Source organism: Haliotis cracherodii, unplaced genomic scaffold (assembly GCF_022045235.1).
Source record: "Haliotis cracherodii isolate W230 unplaced genomic scaffold, xgHalCrac1.p SCAF_18, whole genome shotgun sequence".
Classification (NCBI taxonomy): Eukaryota; Metazoa; Mollusca; class Gastropoda; order Lepetellida; family Haliotidae; genus Haliotis; species Haliotis cracherodii.
In genome coordinates this window covers 26470683-26495703 of record NW_027266273.1, presented here as the reverse complement: position 1 = coordinate 26495703, position 25021 = coordinate 26470683, and the positions used below count along the sequence as shown (strand labels likewise).

Genomic DNA, 25021 nt, shown 5'->3' with positions numbered 1-25021 from the left:
GCAGGTATTATACGTGTTGCAGGTATTAAACGTGATGCAGGTATTAGACGTGATGCAGGTATTAGATGTGATGCAGGTATTAGACGTGATGCAGGTGTTAGACGTGTTGCAGGTGTTATACGTGATGCAGTATTAGACGTGTGGCAGGTATTAGACGAGTTGCATGTTTTGACGTGCTGCAGGTATTAGACGTCGTGCAGGTATTAGATGTGATGCAGGTATTAGACGTGATACAGGTATTAGACATGTTACATGTTTAGACGTGATGCATGTATAAGACGTGATGCAGATATTAGACGTGATGCAAGTATTATACGTGCTGCAGGTATTAGACGTGATGCAGTATTAGACTTTGTGCAGGTATTATGCGTGTTACAGGCATTGGACGGGGATGCAGGTAGTAGATGTGTTGCAGGTATTGGGCGTGATGCAGGTTGTAACCTGATGCAGATATAAGACGTGTTGCTGGTGTTAGATGTGATGCAGGTAATACAAGTTATGCAGATATCAGACTGAGTTCCAAGGTGTTATCATCACATTATAACATTGTTGTATTACACATTATACACACATACACCTTCTGCAGCAATGCCACACTGAAGTGATGAACATCCTCGATTTGTTATGGACGTTATCAACATACCTGCTCAGCAGAACCCACCACCACAAACATTCCTGCCCACTAGAACACATCAACTCAAACATTCCTGCCCCCGACAATGCACCACTCCACAACACCACCACAAATATTCCTGGCCACTCGACCACACCACCACAAATATTCCTGGCCACTCCACCACACCACCACAAATACTCCTGGCCACTCCACCACACCACCACAAATACTCCTGGCCACTCCACTACACCACCACAAACACTCCGGCCCACTCCACCACACCACCACAAACACTCCGGCCCACTCGACCACGCCACCACAAACACTCCGGCCCACTCGACCACGCCACCACAAACTCTCCGGCCCACTCGACCACGCCACCACAAACACTCCGGCCCACTCCACCACACCACCACAAACACTCCGGCCCACTCGACCACGCCACCACAAACACTCCGGCCCACTCGACCACGCCACCACAAACACTCCGGCCCACTCGACCACGCCACCACAAACACTCCGGCCCACACGACCACGCCACCACAAACACTCCGGCCCACTCGACCACGCCACCACAAACACTCCGGCCCACTCGACCACACCACCACAAACACTCCGGCCCACTCGACCACGCCACCACAAACACTCCGGCCCACTCGACCACGCCACCACAAACACTCCGGCCCACTCGACCACACCACTACAAACACTCCGGCCCACTAGCACACATCAACTCAAACATTCCTGCCCGCGACAATGCACCACTCCAAACACTGGACCACACCACCACAAATATCCCTGCCCACTCGACCACACCACATCAAACCTTCCTGTCCACTAGAACACACCGTCTCCCCTTGTATGTTATGTGGTGTGTACATCCTTTACCATATACACGTGCCTCCACGTAACTCTTACAGAGTAGCTCATGTATGATTCAATAATCGTATTCTTATGTTCTTATACATGTGGTTATATATACGGTGCGACTGTAAGAGTATCTGTCTGTTCGTTCGTTCGTTCGTCCGTCCGTCCGTCCGTCTGTCCTTCCGTCTGCCTGTCTGTAAATGAATCCAACACCAACCTGGTAACGTTTAGAGTTATGCGCACAATAGTAGCCTAAGACACTTTGAATTGAAAGCATTACCAAAAAGTATTATCACATATGACAAAGAAAGGTCAGATTCGATCTGATACCCTGACGCTAGCTCAGTGGTGCGCGGTTTTGGCAGTGACTGAGGCAGACGCTACCACTCTGTTTTCCAGTCTATGACGAATCAAGCCTGTCTTGTTTAGAAGCTGTATTTTGAAGATGAACTGGAGCGTTATTAAAAGTATGTGAGTATAACCCGTGTGTTGTGTTCATCAATGAGAGAAGAGATGGCACATAAACGCTAATGGAGACAGTTCGGAGTCGGCCCGATAGACCAATCACCCAATGATTTAAATGACCCTTGGCTGATCTGGCAAGTCGGAGAGTCATGGCTCACCTTAACGTTTGGTAACTGTAGTAGCTATATATAAGGTCCAGTTAACCCCGCTACCCAGTTACGACAGTATGGATCACATACACGTCTCATTAAGTATGTGTTTTACATTTTGCATGCATTGAGGATGGGATTAAGGAGAATGAATTTGTTTCTGTTTCTAATAACTGGTGGTGGATATTGGAAAAGACTGAACAGGCAGTCATCAAATGAGTGATAGAGGTGACATATCTCACAGGGTAACATTCAACACACTCAAATACCGTGTGGTCATGTTTACATTTTTCTAAACAGTTAAGAAGAACTGAAAAAAATGGAAATGAATCAAATTTTAATAAACAACAGCTGTTATTTTAGCACTTGTCTAGAGGAATCCCATGTCCACCATATTCTATCACACTGTTTTAGTACATAATGTAATAATGAAAAGAAAACAATGAGTGAGTGAGTGAGTGAGTGAGTGAGTGAGTGAGTGAGTGAGTGAGTGAGTGAGTGAAAACTAACGTGTGAATAAACTTAGTCCGCTGAAATGTAATTAATTAAGACACTTGCAGTGACCAGTTAACAAGTAATCAAAGAGATAGTATATGAATACTGGGAAGGCCAAACAACGTCATTGTAAAAAAGTAATACACCAGTGCATGTCGAGTTCATTCCCAACAGTCGTGGCGGCCGTCGCCTTATATATCAAGGTTGTGTCGAGTGAAATTAAACTGACGGCCAAAAGAAACGTTACCAACGATATTTCTAGGATAAAATATGACCAACACAATTTGAAGCAGCAATAACAATTGTATTGTAGAAATTCATCATTCAGAACAGTAAAATGCGAATTTACTAATTCAACAACAAAGTCCTTGGCCTCCAAAAGGGACATTTCTTGACAAGGGGTCATTCGTCCAGTATTCGGTCAACAACATTGGTTACAACTTTAAGGTGACGACGGCCCAGACCGTTCAATACGGGATATGACCTCCATGAGTGGCAATGCATCTTCGAATGAGGCGTCGAACTGAGTAGACATCGACTGCAGGTATCCGATTCCATTCCTCACGGAGGGCAACGATCAAAGCTTGTCTCGTGAAGGGAGGATGTTGACGTTTCAGAAGACGACGCCCCAGCTGGTCCCAGAGATGTTCTATGGGTGACAGATCTGGTGATCGAGCTAGCCACGGCAGGACAGTCACGTTGTTGGCGTTGAGGAAGTCTCTAGTAATACGGGCTTTATGGGGTGTGGCGTTATCTTGTTGGAACACCGTCCGTTGTTGACGCTGGATGAAAGGAAGAACCACTGGCCGTAAGATATTGTCAATGTAGCGTTGTGCTGTCAGATTGCCTTCGATGATGACAAGTTCCGTCTTTTCGTCCCCGCAAATGCCGCCCCAGACCATCACACTTCCGCCCCCGTAAGGTTCAACCTCCTGGACACAACAAGGAGCCGTACGTTCACCACGTCGTCGATAAACTCGCGTCCGCCCATCAGGTTTGAAGAGTTGGAACCTGATCTCGTCACTAAACAGCACTCGCCGCCATTCCCTTGGTTGCCATCGCTGAGTTTGCCTGCACCACGTCAATCTGGACCGTCGATGTTGACCTGCGTCGATGCTCAACACGCCCACTGCACACGCGTGTCCAACCCGCTGAGCATCCATGTCAACGCGTGTAAGGGGAATGCACTTCCAGACAGTAGTGTACAAGAACACATCATCACACACATTCCCGCCAAAAACAACACACAGACAGAAATACTGTGTCAAGATGAAATCACAGAAATATCTCTAAAGAATATTATTTACTTAAACATGAAAAGGTACGTTAGGTGTTTTTTTTTTTAAATATTAAGTGGGTTAATGATGACTTTATCTGTATGAGTGAAATTACACGAATAATCAGACAAGAACATGTGAACTTATGAGAATATACTATCCATGAAATATTTTACATTCCATTGCTTCAACTAACCCTCGTTTGTCCTTGTTTTCTTATCTCTGAGAAAGATGTTACCGCGTCCATCTGCTGCACTTGTTTCGTCACTCTTATCTTCAGTGCAACATACCCTAACGACATAAAAAGCCCTACTATTTCAATTCTGCTCACGTAGTTGAACAGACGTTGCCAAGATGAACTCTCTTTTTGTCATTGCTTCTCTGGTGGTGTTGTGTGCCGCGCAGGTAGGACAAAGAACTTACGAGCTGATCATGGTCACTAACGGACCTTAGTTTGTAACAATTATTGTCCTGTATATAGACGTTTGTGTGTGCAAATGATGTAGATCTAAGTATTTCACATATAAGGAACCGCACCTGTTGAATGAAAAAGGTCACGACTTGTTTGTTAATGAAAAGCAGTGGATATATCTTTTCAGCGTCTTTTCTCCCATCTTTTTTATACTTGGTATCGTTATTCGAGGGACTTCATATGTAATTTGACTGTCATTATTATGATAACTACGCTGTAGATATTCATAAGTAATGCAGAGTAGGTCGGTATTTGTCTATATTGTCGTAACTGCTTTCGGGCGTCCAGTGCGACCCTGCTACAGTTACTAAATGTATTGCCGTTCCTGGTCCTTGTGGTCAATTAAGCCAGGACATTGCCCTCGCCTTGTCCACCACGGCTCGGCTCCGTCAAGGAGTGATTGGCCTAACGACCCTTACTCCAAGTTGTCTCTATCAGCATTCATACCCGCATAATAAAGAAACGAAACACCAGTTTATACTCACATAGTTTTACTTACTCTCAGCCCATCTATCAATACAGAACAGGATCAGACTGGTCAGGCTCGTCACTAGCTGGGGGAAACTTAGAACGATCGGGATTCGACTCGATCGACTGCAAACCGCGCTTCCCTCTCCTAATGTTGAGGGTATCATTTTATAGTGTTCGAGCCTGGCCTGTCCTTGTCACATGTCTCAATACCTCCATTTGATTCGTTACAAGTTTAGATCTGACCATGAACTCGTGTGTCGCCATCGGAAAAATACCAAAAGCCTACGTGCCAGATTGCTCATCTCTCTATTGATTCTGTGACTCGCTCCGAAGCTCCCAATGGCTTATACCTTGTAATTCCCCATTTGTTTCATTAACTCATGGACGATAGCCAGAGACCAATCCAATGATAAATGTGAAATGTCCAGAATACACTTGTGATAAATGTGAAATATCTTTTCTCTATTGATTCCTTTCCAACTACAAGTTCTGTCACGAACTATATCTAATGCAACTCCTCATTGCAGCTATAATGGTTCTATTTATTATCATTAGTTTCTGAGATGCATTTTTAACCTTATAACAATATTCATTTTGTAAACGTAGATGTATACGATCTGATTGATTTCGTTTGTTTGATCGTTTTCGTACAGTTAATTCAACAGCAGGCGATTCCAAATAAATTATTTTTTTACATTTCTAGTCATAGAACAACACATTTATATAAAACTTGTATGTACACGATATGGATCTGTACTAATACCGATGTGGTACCAGTACGGCCAAAAGCGCTTCAGTAATCAAGTTCCATGTGAGTGTTATGTCACACGTGTCTCATAACAGTTTGATATCAGAGATATCTCTCTACGTTGTATAATATATATATATATATTATACAACGTACAGAGATATGAGTGGTAATTTTTTCACTACACATATTGCCTAGAAATTGAGACTGGATTTTAGCAGATTGACTGGAATGAATTAGACTCCTTAATTCAATCTCCTCAATTTATTTTGGATTTTTTCTGATCTTATCAAAGTTACTCCTGTAAGTAATAAAACATGTTTCCACAATGGATTGAATGGTTCTTCAAACATGAAATAATGCAGGAGTTTGGTTTTTTTTTTGCTTACCTTTTTGTCGTTTGAACTCTTTGCTTGTAGGCGCAAGCTGCGGCAACGACAGCGAAGGTGCATCACCACTCCCACGCCACACACGAGGCCAAGGAGACAGATCAGTACTCCTTTACCTATGACGGGAGAACTGTACGTACAAGTAGTGAATGAATGAGGGATTTGGGTTTGACGCCTCTTCAATAGTGTTTCAGTGTTTTAGCTGGGGGTAGGTATGGAATACTGTAAGGGACATTCTCGCAATCCCGCATTCTCGCGACCTCTACTTTTGGAAACGAGCTAAATATGCCCAAAACACGAGAATGCGAGATTCGGCCAAAATCTCGCGTTCTCGCATTCTAATGTTTTGGGTACATAGCACTTTTTGTTAAAAGTCGACAACGCGAGAATGCGACATTTGGACATGATGCGAAATTTCGCAATCTTGACGTCAAATTAGGCCACAAAAACACGAAATCGCTAGAACATGAGAATGCGACAGTTCTTGCAATCTCGCGTTCTCACGTTTTAGACGCTGTCAGTCCGTATGCGTAATATCATAAGGGCAAGGCGCATGCGCACGTTAGTACTTATGTGATCATGCTTCTTTCGTGCTCTTCACCGTGTGCGAAATACGCTACAGTCGGAAAGCGCTCGTTAAATGTCTTATATCAGTTAGTCAGTCATGCTCTTCATTCTCCGGGTTGCCTTGAGCTTGAAAATGCTATGTAATTTACATACACAAAGTTCTATGTGGAGTACAGTCCTAGAGATTGCGAGATTTTGCATCATGTCCAAATGTCGATTCTCGTGTTGTCAACTTTTGACAAAAAATGATATGAACCAAAAACACGGGAATGCAAGAACGCGGTATTTTGGACAAATCTCGCGTTCACGCGATTTCGCATTCTTGTGTTTAAGACATATTAAGTTCGTTTCCAAAAGTCGAGATCGCGAGAATGCGAGATCGCGAAAATGTCCCTTACAGTATTCCATTGGGAGGAGATACATACAGCCATCAAGCAGAGTCTGAGAGTGGAACCTCAGAGGCTCCTGGCAAGCCTATGTGACGCTAGTTACTGTTCACAGCGAATGTCGCCCCCCTAGGCGACTCAGCCATCGATTTCCCAGGTGCAAAACAGTTCTGTGTCATGAATGGGTCAGGCAGTTCGCCCAGAACTTCTTGCTAAAGACATTCCTTTAAGGAATTTTAGATTGGAATACACACTGTTATTCTGATTCACTGTATTCCAGAATAACGTGTCTGAACACTTATATCATGGAGTGTTAACCCGACTTAAAATATAGATTTTGAAATTAGTTTACCTGATACACTGATATATTATTTTCCCACATCCAGAGTATGTATTACACATTTGCAGTGCTAAAATCATTCAAATACATAACCTTTTCATCCCTTACACATAATTATGAAAAATATATAAAATGCTACACCGGTTATGTAAACATATTTTTGTGTGACATGTCCCATTATATAACAAATATCATTTGCACCCCTCACACTAAATGGTGTAAAAGAAATACAATGCTACACTGAGTCTGTTAACGTGTCCTTGTTATAATTTGTCACACGACGTCGTTTATACATTGACCATGGAGGTGAACAAGGGTACTTTGTTTACAGCATGACATGGTTGTGAAGACAACAGACCAGTGCTATATTATGCCATTGACAGACAAACAGAGAGGCATGGTCCACGATCCTGCAGACATCAAGAAAGTCGAGGTAACGAAGTCTCAATATTCACAAAATAGATGTGATTCACTATAACTTGGTACAACATACGAACTCAAGTGAATAATAATAATATCCTTTTAAATAGTATCTCGTTTACGGACGAATGTTTAGAGTGGGTAGTTGGTGATTAACAGCCAAATAGACTTTGATTTGTTGTTTGTTTGTTTGTTTTGTTATTTATCGCCGCACTCAGCCATATTCAAGCTTGATGACGGCGGTTTGTAAATAATCGAGTCTGGACCGGACAATCCAGTGATTGACATCATGAGCATCGTTCCACGCAATTCGAATACGATGACATGCACCCACCAAGTCAGCGAGCCTGACCACCCGATCCCGTTAGTCGCCCCTTACGACAAGCATAGTCACACGTGTTATATGTAGGCCGCTTGTTAAATTATATGTAGGCTGCTTGTTGGGTTATATGTAGGCTGCTTGTTAAATTATATGTAGGCCGCTTTATGGGTTATATGTGGGCCGCTTGATGGGTTATATGTAGGCTGCTTGTTGGGTTATATGTAGGATGCTTGTTAAAATATATGTAGGCCGCTTGTTGAGTTATATGGAGGCTGCTTGTTGAGTTATATGTAGGCTGCTTGTTGGCTTATATGTAGGCCGCTTGATGGGTTATATGTAGGCCGCTTGTTGGGTTTTATGTAGGCCACTTGTTGAGTTATATGGAGGCCGCTTGTTGGGTTTTATGTAGGCCGCTTGCTGGGTTATGTGTAGGCCGCTTGTTGTGTTATATCTAGGCCGCTTGTTGTGTTATATGTCGATCACTTGTTGTGTTATATGTCGATCACTTGTTGAGTTATATCAAGGCCGCTTGTTGAGTTATATGGAGACTGCTTGTTGTGTTATACAGGCCATCCTTTGTGTTACAGGCTGCAGCTCTCAAGCTGATCATCGACAAATCTGTTGACAGCAATGTTGATAAGTCAGTCCTTGACCACCATCTTGCACACTTTTGCAGAGGTTCCGCTCAGATAACCGTCCTCGCCAACAATTAGACGATGTTGCCATCGGCATAACAAGACCAGTAACATAACTTGGTCCCGTTCAGGAGATGCCCTGTGTATATACAGGAGTGAAATAAACTACCTGGACCAGGTCTTTCACATGTCTTTTACCTGCCAGCCATAAAATCATACCCGTTCAGGACATTGTAGCAGTGCGTTCTGATCTTACACAATTATCTCATTAAAATCATATCTATCTTGAGAGTAAAACAAGAGTACCGAATCAGACTAAAATATATGAATTTTAGAGAGATTTTGTTGGTTTGGTTTAACGCCGTTTTCAACAGTATTTCAGCTTGATGTGAGAGAAAGTATTAGACGTGATGCAGGTATTAGACGTGATGCAGGTATCAGACGTGATGCAGGTATTAGACGTGATGCAGGTATCAGATGTCATTCAGGTATGAGACGTGATGCAGGTATTAGAAGTGTTGCGGGTATTAGACGTGATGCAGGTATGAGACGTAATGCAGGTATGACACGTGATGCAGGTATTAGGCGTGATGCAGGTATCAGACGTGATGCAGGTATTAGACGTGATGCAGTTATGAGACGTGATGCAGGTATGAGACGTGATGCAGGTATTAGACGTGATGCAGGTATCAGACGTGATGCAGGTATTAGACGTGATGCTGGTATTAGACGTGATGCAGGTATTAGACGTGATGCAGGTATGAGACGTGATGCAGGTATTAGACTTGATGCAGGTATGAGACGTGATACAGGTATTAGGCGTGATGCAGGTATGAGACGTGATGCAGGTATCAGACGTGATGCAGGTATTAGACGTGATGCAGGTATCAGACGTGATGCAGGTAAAAGACGTGATGCAGGTATTAAACGTGATGCAGGTATTAGATGTGATTCAGGTATTTTACGTGATGCAAGTATTAGATGTGATAGTTTGATGTGGGAGAAAGCCGCAAGTATCAGACGTGATGCAGATATTAAGCAAGTTTTCAACAAAAGTAAAATTCATGAGCATTCATCTGTATCATTGTGTTAATTGTAAGCCTCTCTATTGTGTTTGTAGCTTTGGCAATTTTTTTCCAATTTTATGACGCAATATTTCAGCTATATGACAAAGGTTCATACTCGAGTCCGCAACAGACAAACAGAACCAGCGCATGATCAACGTCCCGCAGTGTTTGGGCACAAGGACCTTTCAATGAGCAAGGTTGACAGACCCTGACAGAAGCTTATATTCCACTCCCGTATCACATGTGTCCTAGGCTGAACCCCAGTGTGTTCCCTCCTCGTGTGTACAAGGAGGGAGTGGTCGGTCTGGTGTTGGTCAGGGTCAAGGAGATGTGTGTTATATCGTGTTGGTCAGCGTTAATAGACGGGAGGAAATAAACCTAATAAAAATAATTGTTTAAAATTCAGTGGTCTCAAATCTATGTAATCTTCTCCAATGTCAATGACTGGTGTTTATCCGAGCTCATTCCCTGGACTGTAAATTGACATGTACTCACAGGTGAAATAACTGAATGAAGCGCCGTAAAATCCGCCAAAATATGCCGAGTGGGTTATTTCAACATCTTACTTCAAGTCAAGTTATGCTAAAAATCATGCTATTACACGCATAAAACAAGTAATGAATACAACACGTTATATGACATCGCCCTTTCAATCGAGAAGGTGACACAGCTGGTTCAGTCGTCTTGTACAGGGTTGCCTTCCTAAAACCTGCCGGAAACCTACGATCGTGAGTTAGTATCCCAAAGCCATAACATATGTGTGTTGGTTTGGCAAAACTGGCTTACGTCTAAGTCCTGCATCACTTTTGGCTTACCTTTCACAACAGGCCGACATGGTGTGAAATACCTGAAATACATATATAATTATAGGCATGCTTTGCTGTCATTTCGAAAATATAAAGATATATTCCAAGCGCCACAATACAACAACCACGTACGGCATGGTGATACTGAGATGTAGTGTGTTGATGCAACATGGCGATAGTTCGGTGCAATGTGTCGATAGTGGTCGGTCTAGTGTTGGTCAGGGTAAAGGAGGGGTGGTGGTCGGTCAAGCGTTGGTCAGGGTAAAGGAGGGGTGGTGGTCAGTCTAGGCTTGGTCAGGGTAAAGGAGGGGTGGTGGTCGGTCTAATGTTTGCCAGGGTAAAGGAGGGGTGGTGGTCAGTCTAGGCTTGGTCAGGGTAAAGGAGGGGTGATGGTCGGTCTAGTGTTTGCCAGGGTAAAGGAAGGGTGGTGGTCGTTCTAGGGTTGGTCAGGGTAAAGGAGGGGTGGTGGTCGGTCTAGTGTTTGCCAGGGTAAAGGAAGGGTGGTGGTCGTTCTAGGGTTGGTCAGGGTAAAGGAGGGGTGGTGGTCGGTCTAGTGTTTGCCAGGGTAAAGGAGCGGTGGTGGTCAGTCTAGTGTTGGTCAGGGTAAAGGAGTATTAGTAGACTCTCTAGTGTTGGTCATGTACGTGTTTTGTTTGTTTGTTGTTTTACGCCGCACTGAGCAACAGTCCAGCTATATGGCGGAGGCCTGTAAATAATTGAACCAGACAATCCATAGATTGACATGAGCATCGATCCACACAATTGGAATACGATGACATGTAGCAAACAAGTCAGCGAGTCTGATCACCCGATCCCATTGGTCGCCTCTTTCGACAATCATAGTCGCCTTTTACGGCAAGCATGGTTCCCATTCTAACCCGGATCTTCACGGGCCGTCAACGTAGATGAGATGTATTTGCCTAGGTTAGTAGAGTAATGTGGAATTAGGAAGTAGTTATGGGGATACTAGAGTAGATGATATACTACAAAAACGATTACCGGCTTCAACTCGGGCCAATACCGACATCGTAAGGAAACTCCACATTTATTTCCTGATTAACTTTCAGGTTTCAATCTGCCTAGTTCCTAAAGAAAGCATACGAACAAGACACGCATACATATTCTCCGTTATACGACTTGCTTGCTAAGGATTAAATTTTGATGATATGAAGAAAATCATCCAACCAAAAATATTACAATATCCCGTAACACAATGATTCGGTAGCCCCTATAGGACCAGAGTTTCATGATGAACGGACAGAGGCATGCAGTCACGGGCACGGGGACGTTGTGCACGAGGTACCTGAAATCTTGTGTTTTGGTGAGGTGAGGTGAAATGGGGTTTAACGTCGCTTGCAAGATTATTGCACTTATATAGCGACGTGCATGCACGTTTGTATGTGTGGCTGCTTCTATTGGTCCGAACTGATGCCGATTCACAGTGCTATCCCACTGAGATACACACATGATGACATGCCAAATCCTGAGCATACATCCAAGCGTTGTTCCGATGGAGCTAAGCCGAAAATGCAATATTGGGTATCCTTCCCTGATATTATAAGAGCAAAAATGTTCCAAGTTTTGCAAATGATTTTCAAATGGTAACATCGCATGGTAAGAAGTACTTCTAGAGATGTACTGGAACATGTGTTAGAAGATTATAGTGGAATCAGGCACACGTACCTAGATATACCGGATGAAAGGTTTCCGCGATAACAATTTGGTTTTGTCGGAAAATATGACGTTTGATTTGCCATAGATTGGTCCATATTCACCGAATACCAACTATTGATACATCTTTGGAGAGGTGCTTATATATGGCTTCCAGTGGTGCATCACCCTTGAAGATCAGTGGATCACTAGTGAGATGACAGCCCAAAACGTAATAATACCCCCAAGTGATATACGGCAAAACCGGGCGAAAGCGCAAAAAAGGGTACCATACTTTGAAATGCTGCAACAACAAGTTCGTCCCAAGTGGGGGGTTGGGGTGGGTAGATGGGGGGAGGGGGGTGCTCGTGGGCCATACTTTGCCCACGGCCTATTTGTTTTCGTGAATTTTCAGTTTTGGTCAGATACTCTCATCTTGACATGTGGTCTGATTATTAGTCACATGTCAGAGTTGGCACTGCGTGTCATATGACAACTGAGTTTTGTTCATGAAATATTGTCACGCAATATAGAGAATCTCATCCGAGTGTCTTTTGATATCAAATATATCAACACTAGTTGATAACATTGGGAAAACTCCGAGGCTTGCCGGGTTTTTTTCCACTTTTATCAACGAGTGTTGATATATTTTATATCAAAAGACACAAGGGTGAGATTTTATTTATCATCCAACATCTTTCTTCAAACTTTTTCAGTTTGTAGAAAGTGATAAGCAGTGTCTTAAGTGTAAAAAGTACTGCTAACAGCTTCGGCAGCAGAGCCATTAGTGATGTCATTTGATTGTGACGTCATGGTAACCAATGATGTCACAATGGTCTGCAAAGTATTGTGATGCAATTTCATTGATCATTGATCTCACCCAAGCGATATCTCCTGTGGGAGCCAGTTTTGAATGATAAATTGTCTTTGTCTATATGAACATATACACACAATTTGACGTATCACCCCTTAAAGTGGTGCTCCTTCCCTAACTCTCTCTCTATATATATACATGTATATGGAATCCCATACGTACACTAACCCAAAGTAACTACGTTTTGCAATATCTCAATTTAACCCCAATATATCATTAACCCTCTAACCCTAATCCCCTGCGTCCTATATTTCTACGACCTTATCGTATTGGCAACTTGACGGGTGACACGCTTTATCTTTATCATGTATGTCAAACGTAACCCAGCGGAAATCTACTGTAAAGCAATCCCGCTAATCTGGGCAACCGGTCACATTATCTTGGCTAGAGTCATTCAAATGTTGTTTTTGACGATGTTGTTGTTGACACATATATTCAGGAAGCCACAATTGTCTGACTAATACAGTGAGTCAGCGAGCGGGATTTCTTCAAATGGTAATCATCATGTCCTCTTATACAAGGTCAAAGAGCAAGATTGCTCGTTTCGATCTGGAACCATCATCTGACGAAAGATCCAAGGACGGACAACGTCACAACAGCGCGAGGCGGAACATCATACCCTGACGTGAACACCGCGAGTAAGATTTGTGTGAGACAGAACACCACGAAGCAGACCACACAGACAGGAATCCACGAGCAAGAACAAAGTGATACAGAACCCCGCGACCAACAACAACATGAGACAGAACACTCCGGCCAAGAGCAAAGTGAGACAGAACACTCCGGCCCACAACAACATGAGACAGAACACTCCGACCCAGAACAACGTGAGACAGAACACTCCGACACAGAACAACGTGAGACAGAATATTCCGGCCCACAACAACGTGAGACAGAACAATCACACCCAGAACAACGTGAGACAGAACACTCCGACACAGAACAACGTGAGACAGAATATTCCGACCCACAACAACGTGAGACAGAACACCCAGATCCACAACAACATGAGACAGAACACTCCGACCCAGAACAACGTGTGACAGAACACCCAGATCCACAACAACATGAGACAGAACACTCCGACCCAGAACAACGTGTGACAGAAGCCTGCGGTCCAGAACAACATGACACAGAACACTCCGACCCAGAACAACATAAGACAGATCCGCCCATAAGAAAAAACGTGAGACGGAACACCAAGACCCAGAACAACGTGAGACGGAGCCCCGCGACTCAGAACAACGTGAGACGGAGCCCCGCGACTCAGAACAACGTGAGACAGAACAATCACACCCAGAACAACGTGAGACAGAACACTCCGACACAGAACAACAACATGAGACAGAACATTCCGACCCAGAACAACGTGTGACAGAACACCCAGACCCCGAACAACGTGAGACAGAGCCCCACTACTCAGAACAACGTGAGACAGAGACCCGCACCTCTGAACAACGTGAGACAGAGCCTCACTACTCAGAACAACGTGAGACAGAGACCCGCGACTCAGAACAACGTGAGACAGAGACCCGCCGACCAGAACAACGTGAGACAGAGACCCGCGACTCAGAACAACGTGAGACAGAGCCCCGCCGACCAGAACAACGTGAGACAGAGCCCCGCCGACCAGAACAACGCGAGACAGAGCCCCTCCGACCCAGATCAACGTGAGACAGAGCCCCGCCGACCAGAACAACGTGAGACAGAGCCCCTCCGACCCAGATCAACGTGAGACAGAGCCCCGCCGACCAGAACAACGTGAGACAGAGCCCCGCCGACCAGAACAACGTGAGACAGAGCCCCTCCGACCAGAACAACGTGAGACAGAGCCCCGCCGACCAGAACAACGTGAGACAGAGCCCCGCCGACCAGAACAACGTGTGACAGAGCCCCGCCGACCAGAACAACGTGAGACAGAGCCCCGCCGACCAGAACAACGTGAGACAGAGCCCCGCCGACCAGAACAACGTGAGACAGAGCCCCGCCGACCAGAACAACGTGTGACAGAGCCCCGCCGACCAGAACAACGTGAGACAGAGCCCCGCCGACCAGAACAACGTGAGACAGAGCCTCACTACTCAGAACAACGTGAGACAGAGCCCCGCCGACCAGAACAACGTGAGACAGAGCCCCGCCGACCAGAACAACGTGTGACAGAGCCCCGCCGACCAGAACAACGTGAGACAGAGCCCCGCCGACCAGAACAACGTGAGACAGAGCCCCGCCGACCAGAACAACGTGTGACAGAGCCCCGCCGACCAGAACAACGTGAGACAGAGACCCGCCGACCAGAACAACGTGAGACAGAGCCCCTCCGACCAGAACAACGTGAGACAGAGACCAACGTTGGACAAACCACCGTGAGACAGGACAGTCGTGAAATTTATTTCAGTAAAACAAGAACATCTCCTGTGTTCGAGTTATGTTTGAATCCCAGCAAAGAGTCTATGTTGTGAATGAATATTGAGAACAAACCAGATTGACATTTTGCGAGCTGTTTCTGATGTATAATATTTGTGAGTGAAATTTATCAGTTGTTATTGGTATTCTGCAAGTAACACATGTCGGTTTAACATTACACAAATATTAGGGACACCGCATGTTTTTGTCAGGTTTTCAAAATTACGATTGCGTGTTTTCCCATTATATTATCTGCCTTGTTGCTCCTTCCATTGGCATGAACAACGACACAGCAATTTAATCAGTCTGTGACGACAGCAGCTCATTTCGATTCGGGGAGGCTGTCTGCCTGAGGCTATTGTACAATGTATAACATGTATATCAGCAAGGATTGCATTTCATTTCTGCTTGATCGTGAATGTATTCTGACAGGTAACACTTGGTACAGACGGTTTCATTGTGGGTGCCTTGTAGTAACATTTAAGTTCCATATCATTACATTAACAATGATAATATGGGAAGAGATTGCCCAAAACACTTTAACTAAACTGACGATCAAATGAACACCATTAGATGGTTCATAGGTTTTAATACCTTGGGTGCAGGAAACTGAATTCAGGTTGATAACAATTGCCTAAACACACCAACTCTTTGTTAAAAGTCGGTCTGTTTTGAGAGTTTTTTTCGTGCATTTTGCATAAATAAGTATTTTTTTTATAAAATGGTTACATGGAAAAAGAAGCAAGTGGTTTGATCTCAGAACATAAAAGCTGGCGAGATAAATGCCAATGTTATCGGCAAAACACAGAGGTGCCCAGGAATGGCTGTGATGGGGTCTAAGGATGTCCGTATTGTAAACACGCTCGGGTGAAGCCGGCTGACCAATCCCAGGCTACGTTCCGACTAGGCCGCTGACTGGGCACACAAGGGACAGACCACGAATCGGCAGACCACGTGATTGACCACCTCACAGAAGGGCAGACTTCTGCGCACGTTACATCTGCGCAACTGCATTATGACGGTGACGTTATCGGCGTTGACGGAACTGGTATGCCGCGTCAGTGGCGAGACGATTGATCCGACTGACAGTGAAGACCCGGGTCAGATAAGGTCTTCAGCAACACATGTTTGCCGCATAAAGGCGACTATGCTTGTAAGTGGCGACCAACAGGATCGGGTGGTCAGGCTCGCTGACATGGTTGATGCGTGTCATTGTATCCCAGTTGTATAGATTGATGTACATTATGTCAATCACTTGATAATCTGGTCCAGACTCGATTATTTACAGACCGCCGTCATATAGCTGGAACATTGCTGCGTGCGGCGTTAGACAACAAACAAAACATATATTGTTACGCTAAGTAACACTATTATATGGACCAGCTGTTTGCCGATGCGGTTCGGCTGTTTTGGTAGCAGGTGCGTATGTGTGTATCAGCATGATCTGGCCATCGTGCAAGGATCCAGGGATCAAGGGTTCCACTCCCGGATACGCCGTGTGGTATCATTGCTCTGTTTGCGCTATACAAACCAGCCCAGCGATGTACTCGTCCCCGAACACTTAACTCCTTACTCCATGTTACAAACACCAAGTACTCCAATTTGATTCAGATGCAACTTGAAAAAGCTTTCAAACATGCTCATCAAGAATGGGCCCCAAAACATTAATTCTACATTACGAACAAATCATTAATAAACTAAGGGGCAAAAGAAAATATAGTTTGGCAATTTGTAATTTTCCTAAAAACAGCGATAACTAGTGGAAAGTGGGTATTGGGAATATGACTGCCCGGTAACAGGTACCAAATAACAACTCACCCGAACGCGCCACCTTTGACGGCGCTCGTGCGGTGACAAACCAATGGTGAAACAGGTTTCCCGCCCATGGCATAAACTGCACGTGCATGTTAGCTGTATAAATGCGTTCGTCTGCAGGGTATTGCCAGAAGGTTTGGTTGTACACCACTGACAGTAGCCAGGCTGATTCAACGGTACAGGCAGACAGGGAGGACACAGGACAGGCCTAGAACAAGACGACCCCAAGTGACAACACTACTGGAAGACAGTCAGATACGGCTCATTCACCTGCGAAACAGATTCGTAACGGCGACGGAAAATGGCAGCAACAGCGTTGGGACATTCCATTAGCCAACGTACACTACTACGACGACTTCCTGCTGCTGGAATCCGAGCGTATCGTCCTTTCCGAGGAATGGTACTGACTGCTCAACAGCTCAACTGCTAAACCAGCAGAACGTTGACGTTTTGCCCTGGCCTGCCCATTCACCCGATATGAATCCTATTGAACATCTGTGGGACCATCTTGACAGACAAATTAGAGCACGCCATCAGCCTCCCGTCAACAGACAAGAATTGTAGCAGGCTCAGAAGACTGACGTCATCGATGAGGCGGCGTATCACAGCATGCATTGAGGCAGCTGGGCGTCATACACGCTATTGAAGGCAACTGTGTCGACAATGAACTTGTAGTGTGTCTGACAAGTTTTTGGTGACATTTCAGACAACTTTTGAAAATGAAATTTCTTACTCCACCATTGTTTACCTTGCGCTTATATTACCCGTGATTGCACAATTTCATTCAAACTGTGGTTGATCAATCATTTGTTACCCCTCCCTAGATTTTATTATTATTTACAACAAAACCTTTTCTTGTTATTTTTTTATCGATCATGGAACTCGATCTATACTTTTTTTTTTACCGCCCAGTTTATACTGTCAAATCTATTTGATGGAACAGGTAATATCAATGTCACACAAACTTGATATGCATAGTCGTGTGTGTAGGCGGACACATCCTGTAAGCATGGAGTTTCACCTATAAAACACAACACACTACATGCGGTGAACTACTCTGAACTCAGATCATGGAATATTGAAGTGTCAGGAATAACTATTGATATTTGATACAGTTGATAAACCTATTGTAGTTACATGCTAAATGAACCTATCGATTGAATACCCATATGCATTCTATTTACATGCAAATGTAACAGCTTTATCCCGTGCTTCTTTCCCGTGTTTGTCTGATAATTACTGAAAATATGTACTATTGATATGTGCATATGTATCAACATTAGATTTTTTCCCTGATGCAATTGATCCAACAGTCTTTCAATGGACTCCAAATGGGTAGGCAATAAACCTGGGTAGATGCTTCACATTTCGGTTATATATTTGTAAGTCTATATTACACATGACTGTAACGCCCCCCCCCCCCCCCCCCCACCCCCCACCCCCCACCCCCCCCCCCCCCCCCCCCCAACCCCACCCCCTGAACACATCCTTGGGGGTTCCAGAGGGGAACAGGGCCCCAGATACCTTTGCTGGACGTATGTGCTCCAACGCACCTGGCGGCGTGGGTCGTTGGTCAGGACGCTGGTTTGTCCAGTAATATTGCGGCGTAAAACAATAGAACACAGACCATTACGGCGGACGTGTTATTGTGGCATCATGTTAAATAAAGTCAGGAACTGTTGCTCATTGGAGATACCATTGCAACAAGCCATTCCCGTGATGAGGAATATTACCTACAGTAATGACAAACATTGCCAAGTGCGCCTTTCGAGAAATATCCATTTTGATAGCCATTAACATTATCATTTAGTTTTGATATAACCAAGTACAGATATACATGGCGATATGAATGACTAACATATGTATCGACCATGATACAAACTGCTAATGATTGCTACAGATTAAGGTGAGGTGGAGTGAAATGGGGTTTAACGTCGCGTCCAAGATTATTATAATTATATAGCGACGTTTTTGCACGTGTATGTGTGTGGCTGCTTGTACTAGTCGGAACTGATGCCGATTTATAGTGTTAGCACACTGAGATACCCTGCTCAGACACAGTTTACTGACTCCGAGCCGACCAGCCCTTGTTTTATCCCCTTAATGCCGAGCGCCATCTTTTAACGCCTTTTGGTATGACGCGGACGGGGATCGAACCCCGGACCTTCCGCTATCCGGGCGGACGCTCTACCATTAGACCACGGAGGTGGTCTACTACAGATTAAAGTAAAAAGGATCAATATAATACAACATACAACTGTATAAACTGATACAACTCTTAATGCATAACTATTAAATATTTTTAAAGGCATTCATATAAGACAAGACATAAACTTGAAAAAGACTGACATTATTCATGACATATTCACAACAGAATTACAAAGAGTACACCCAAAATATACACACGATATGACATGTACACAGCAATATTACAAAGAATAAATCTGAAATACACACACGGTATTACATATTCACAACAGCATTACAAAAAGTATATCTGAAAATATACTCACGAAATGACATGTACACAATATTACAAAGAGTACCTCTAAATAATGCACACGATATGACATGTTCAAATTACCACATGAACTTGCAGATATCGCCTAATGTAATAACATATAAATTAGTTAAGATTTAACATAGTAAAAGTACTTGGGCACATACACTCTTCAAAAAACAAACGCACGGGTAGATTTTAAGGAAATCTATTGTACCTAATAAAGTCGATATATTCAATTTAATATACTGTTCATTGTCATGTCACATGACCACAAGGTAGCGCTGAACTCAGTATCTCGTGTGACCGACCCAGGCTGCAATCGCGGCTCTGCATCACCTCGGCACTGACTGGATAAGTGTACGAATTCTGTCCTGCGGAATTCTGCGCCATTCTGCTTGTAACGCGTTGGATAGTTGTGGGAGTGTCTGCGGCGTGTTCTGACGTTGGCGTACACGTCGATCGAGTTCATCCCAGGGGTGTTCGATTGGGTTGAAATCTGGGGACGGCAAGGCGTTGATGTTGGCATAATGAGGTAGTCTACCGTGACACCAGATTTGTGCTGTGGAGCGTTGTCCTGTTGAACAGCTCCCTCAGGCGGACAATGATTGGAAGAAGGTGAGGTTGAAGAATTTGATTCATGTAGAGATTTGCTGTCAAATTTCCCTGAACCACAAACAAGTCAGACCTCGTGGTGTAGGATATGGCTCACCACACCATCACACTACCGCCACCGAAATTGTCGAATTCACGTACACAATGTGGGGCAAAACGCTCATTTCGACGACGATAAACACATTGTCTTCCATCTCGCCGGTGAAGAAGAAATCTCAGATTCGCTCTAGTCATGTCTCGTGGTTCGGCAGCACCATACCTGTGCCCGTGGATAAGTGATAAATGTTTAGAGTAGTAACTTCATTATTTCAGGTTTTCATCAAGCTCAGACGCCGTGATGTAACTGAAACCCTATTCAAATCACACCCACCCACTCAATCAGCCATTAGATCATTCTCAGACATCGGCTACTTTCAGATTCCAAATGTTTTAATCCTCCAAATAATTCAGTTAGGAAAATGACATACTTCCTTGATGGACATACCATGTGGAGCTTTGTTACTTGACTGACTTTACACCACGAATTTGCCCACTATGTTGTCGTCTATTAGGTGAATTATGCACCCACTCCGAGTGGGATATGCGTATGTGGAGAAAACAACCAATCTACATCACAAACAAGCAAGTCTAGCCATTCCTGTTCCACATCATCAGTAGGAAAAATAATTTGTAGAAAGAAATGTTTTGTGTAATAAAAGATTTGACAGACTATGTGTGAGTCTAGGTGAATAAGAATGTGCCTATTTCATGCTTGAAATACTATGTCAGAGCTTGTGAAGCGTCTCATGCAACATGGTGAAACATCGTTGATGAAGTCAGGAGTGTAGTCCTGCACCATGACTGTTGAATATATTTATTTTATGAAAAAAAACAATCTAGATATGTATACAAAAGCAGGTCTAATCAGCATAAGGAAAATAACTTGTTTAAATTTAGAGGAGAGAAGAGTATTGTGTGATATTAGATTGCATAGACTAAATGTTTGTCACCAGGAGTCTACAGAGGCTCTGGCATGGGACCCGCTCCGTCTGATGGGATTTGTTTGTTTGTTTGTTTGTTTATTTGTTTAACGCCGCAATCGACAATATTCTAGCTACATGACGGCGATCTGTAAATAATCGTGTCTGGACTAGACAATCCAGCTGTTGATATCATGAGCATCGATCCACGCAATTGGGATACGATGATGTGCATCTACCAAGTCAGCAAGCCTTGATCACCCGATCCCGTTAGTCGCCTCACACGACAAGCATGGGTTGCTGAAGACCTATCTGACCCGGATCTTTCCGGGTTCCCGTCTGAGGGGAAGTTGGTATACTTACTGCACAGCTGTCGGACTTCGTGGAAACGTATGTTGATAGTTGTGGGTTTGGGGCTCTATTTACAAATTGCGGAAGGAGACAACAGGCAGTTTTCACGTGCCACACACCTCCTCCATACAACTATGTTTCTTTGTTTTTTGTTTATATGTTTACTTTTTAAAGCCGCACTCACTATGTTGAAGCTAATTGACGACGGTCTGTAAATGATCGTGTTTGTACCAGACAATCCAGTGACTGACACCATGAGCATATAGATCTAATCGCAATCGGGATTCCATGACAAAGTCAACGAACCTGACCACTCGATCCCGTTAGTCGACTATAGCTCTTTCGATAAGCATGGATTGCTGAAGACCAATTCTAACCCGGATCTTCACGTGTATGTCCATACAATTGATTCTGATGGAGCTGATATATCCTTGATGATCAGGATGTGAATGGCCCTCAGATAGATGCAGAATTTAAAGCCAGGCATGCATACATGAATCCTAATAAAAATAATAATTATTTCTTTGTGGAGTACACAAAAAATATGTTTACAGAATATAGTTCACCTGCAACTTACAAAGTACATCTGTGGATAATAAGAAACAAAACTATTCCAGTGTCAGGATGGCAAGACATCTTTGTTAGATTGTGTAAGTTCGTTGGTTTACACGAATAGGTGGTGACAGAGTGACCAAAATGTCATGAACTGTGTGTATTTACATTGTGAATATAATATATTTCTGTCGATGTTATGTTCTTATTATTTCTTGTTTGATGTGACCTATTATTGGTTTTGGCACAATTGTTGTTGTTTTAAAACAGGCATTGTGTTGTATTTGTTCTAACAAATTTTAATGTATAAAAACATAACAATTATATTAAAAACGTAAATACATATACGTACTCTATTCACAAGACTGGTTATTTGATTAGGTTCAATGCGCTATAGAGAGAGATATGCGCGTGATGATCAATAGTAATGTTATAACGGAGGTTGAAGTCGTGCAGTCAGCTGTCTGGGCGTGGCCTGGATCTCCCGGAGGTCAGCGAAGAGTCAGGCTGACCTATATCTACAGTGCACAGTGTTTCTGAACGAACAGCAAAGGTCAAAGAAAAAGTAGGAAACAACTGACGATGCCCAGCGTGCGACCGTTGAGTCACGCCGTGGCTTCGGTAGCTGTGCATGGCAAACAACACAGGCACAAGTCGCAGGCCACATACAGGTCCCAGTCTATATTAAGATCTAAGTTAAGTGCGGTCGTACCCTCATAACAAGATATGTCTTAGTTATACAGCGCTTAAGCACCGTAATTAAGTCACTGAGTCTTAACAATGAATAAGAGTGATATGGCGTCATTGTTGTCTTAGCATACGGATAACAAAGCAAGTAGATTAAACTCCTATTTCTAGTAGCGAAGTGAGTCCTTTATTGCTTAAACAATAACATGGAAAAAAACACTGAACGCAAGATATCAACCAATACGTGTATTGTGTACTATGATTGCATTTTGAGTCCTTCAACATGAGTTCGAGGAGTGCCTTTTGATTTGTTCTGTTGCTGTAAATGACGTACTTGTTTTGGACAAATATCTTGAAAAATAAACAGCAAGCGAGGTGTCCCTCCATAGGATTCACACATTCAATCATCAAGGGAGCGTGACAAGAATTTTTGTTCATCCTTAATAAATGTGCCCCCAGACTTCCCTGTCAGCCTCACAACATTGTGCCCCCAGACTTCCCCGTCAGCTTCACAGCACGTGTCCCCTAACTTCCCTGTCAGCCTCAGAGCACGTGCCCTCGCACTTTCCCGTCAGCCTCACAGCATGTGTCCCCATACTTCCCCGTCAGCCTCACAACATTGTACCCCCACACTTCCCCGTCAGCCTCACAACATTGTACCCCCAGACTTCGCACGTGTCCTCATACTTCCCCATCAGCCTCACAACGTTTTCCCCCCAGACTTCCCCGTCAGTCTCGCAACACTGTGCCCCCAGACTTCCCCGTCACCTCCAGAGCACTTTGCCCCCAGACTTCCCATACTTCCCCGTCAGCCTCACAACATTGTGCCCCCAAACTTCACAAACGTAGTTCACTTTTCTCTTATTTTGAGGGTATATGTCGTAAGAACGTCTGTCAACTGTCGACATTGTCATGTTGACCTCCCTCTATCTCAAGAACGTTATCTCGTGTACATGGGTCATTATACACGTAAGGTGTTGGCAAGGTCGCGAGCCAGCTCACAGCTGACAAAGCATTATATATTATCTTATTAGTAGTAAGCGACGGTCTTCTGTCTGTGTGAAATACGGCTGACGTCAACCTATGATGTACACATGCTTGTCCGATGTTAACATATTCTCGGGCAACCTGAGAGCCGGTATCTCCATGAACGTATTATCAGAGACCATATAATAGATGGTCTCTGGTATTATGCAACATAATGGGTTATTTTGCCGCATGCCTAGACTGACCCTTACCAAAATGATTAATGAAACTAATACATTTGGCCACCTGAATAATGTGCCATTTGCCAACTGACATAAAATATTTTAAATAGCACAAGACAAATACATAAACGTATTATTGTTTTCACTTCTACCCTTAATCATGTGGTTCACTGCCCCATCTATGGCAGTACATGGATTACCGTTAAATATCTTGTCAATCTTCGACATACTCCTCAATTGATTTATTATAAAGGATAACAAAATTGAATTCCTGTCATTATCAATACGTATTTGTCGAAACTGTGTCGTCAAAATCATTACTTATTGCAATGTGTGCATTTCCCGTAAGCCTGTAAACGCAATGTTTATTTTATCGCACATTGGCCCATGCTTAGCAAGATATACAATTATCCATTGTGAAATACGTTTTTCAGAAATCTCCTCATATTCGCGTCATTGTGTCAAGCCATGAAATGTGTCCCTAAATCGTCCTTGCCTATACATGCTATCATTGAGAGACTTTCTAGAAGTAATCCACACACAACACGCCCGAATTATAAAATCTATATATGGATAAAGTTGTGTAGGCGAATATAAACACACTCAAATGTACAAACTTTTTTTCTAAAAAATAAACTCTTCAAAAAAGAAACGCAAAGCCAGATTTGTGTGAGGAAGGATTATACATTTATACGAGGAACCGTACAAGGTATTGATGCAAAATGTTGTGGAGAGAACACTTGGTGATTAGTGTCATCTCAGTTATAGGAACATAGGAATAGTCCAAGGTGAAGGTCAGCTACCATCAATAACGCGTATGTCCCCTGTTGGAATCGATAGCGGCCTGACATCTGCCTATGGAAGAGACGAGTATTCGAATCACATCCTGGGGAATGGTAGCCCACTCGGCCTGCA

At 43.7% G+C, this 25021-nt stretch overlaps 2 protein-coding genes across 2 annotated transcripts; both read left to right on the top strand.

Moving 5' to 3' along the window:
• The first annotated feature begins 4176 nt into the window (after nt 1–4176).
• LOC139465468 (uncharacterized) lies at nt 4177–8780 on the top strand. The gene is made up of 4 exons (XM_071247192.1): nt 4177–4274; nt 5980–6081; nt 7574–7675; nt 8572–8780. The coding sequence occupies exons 1-4, from the start codon at nt 4224–4226 to the stop codon at nt 8695–8697; spliced, it is 381 nt and encodes a 126-aa protein (XP_071103293.1). The 5' UTR covers nt 4177–4223; the 3' UTR covers nt 8698–8780.
• Nucleotides 8781–12090: 3310 nt separating this feature from the next.
• On the top strand, nt 12091–23747 carry LOC139465585 (involucrin-like). Its single transcript, XM_071247295.1, has 6 exons — nt 12091–12106; nt 13538–14322; nt 14395–14625; nt 14711–15379; nt 20290–20352; nt 23358–23747. The coding sequence occupies exons 1-6, from the start codon at nt 12091–12093 to the stop codon at nt 23745–23747; spliced, it is 2154 nt and encodes a 717-aa protein (XP_071103396.1).
• The last annotated feature ends 1274 nt before the right edge of the window (nt 23748–25021 follow it).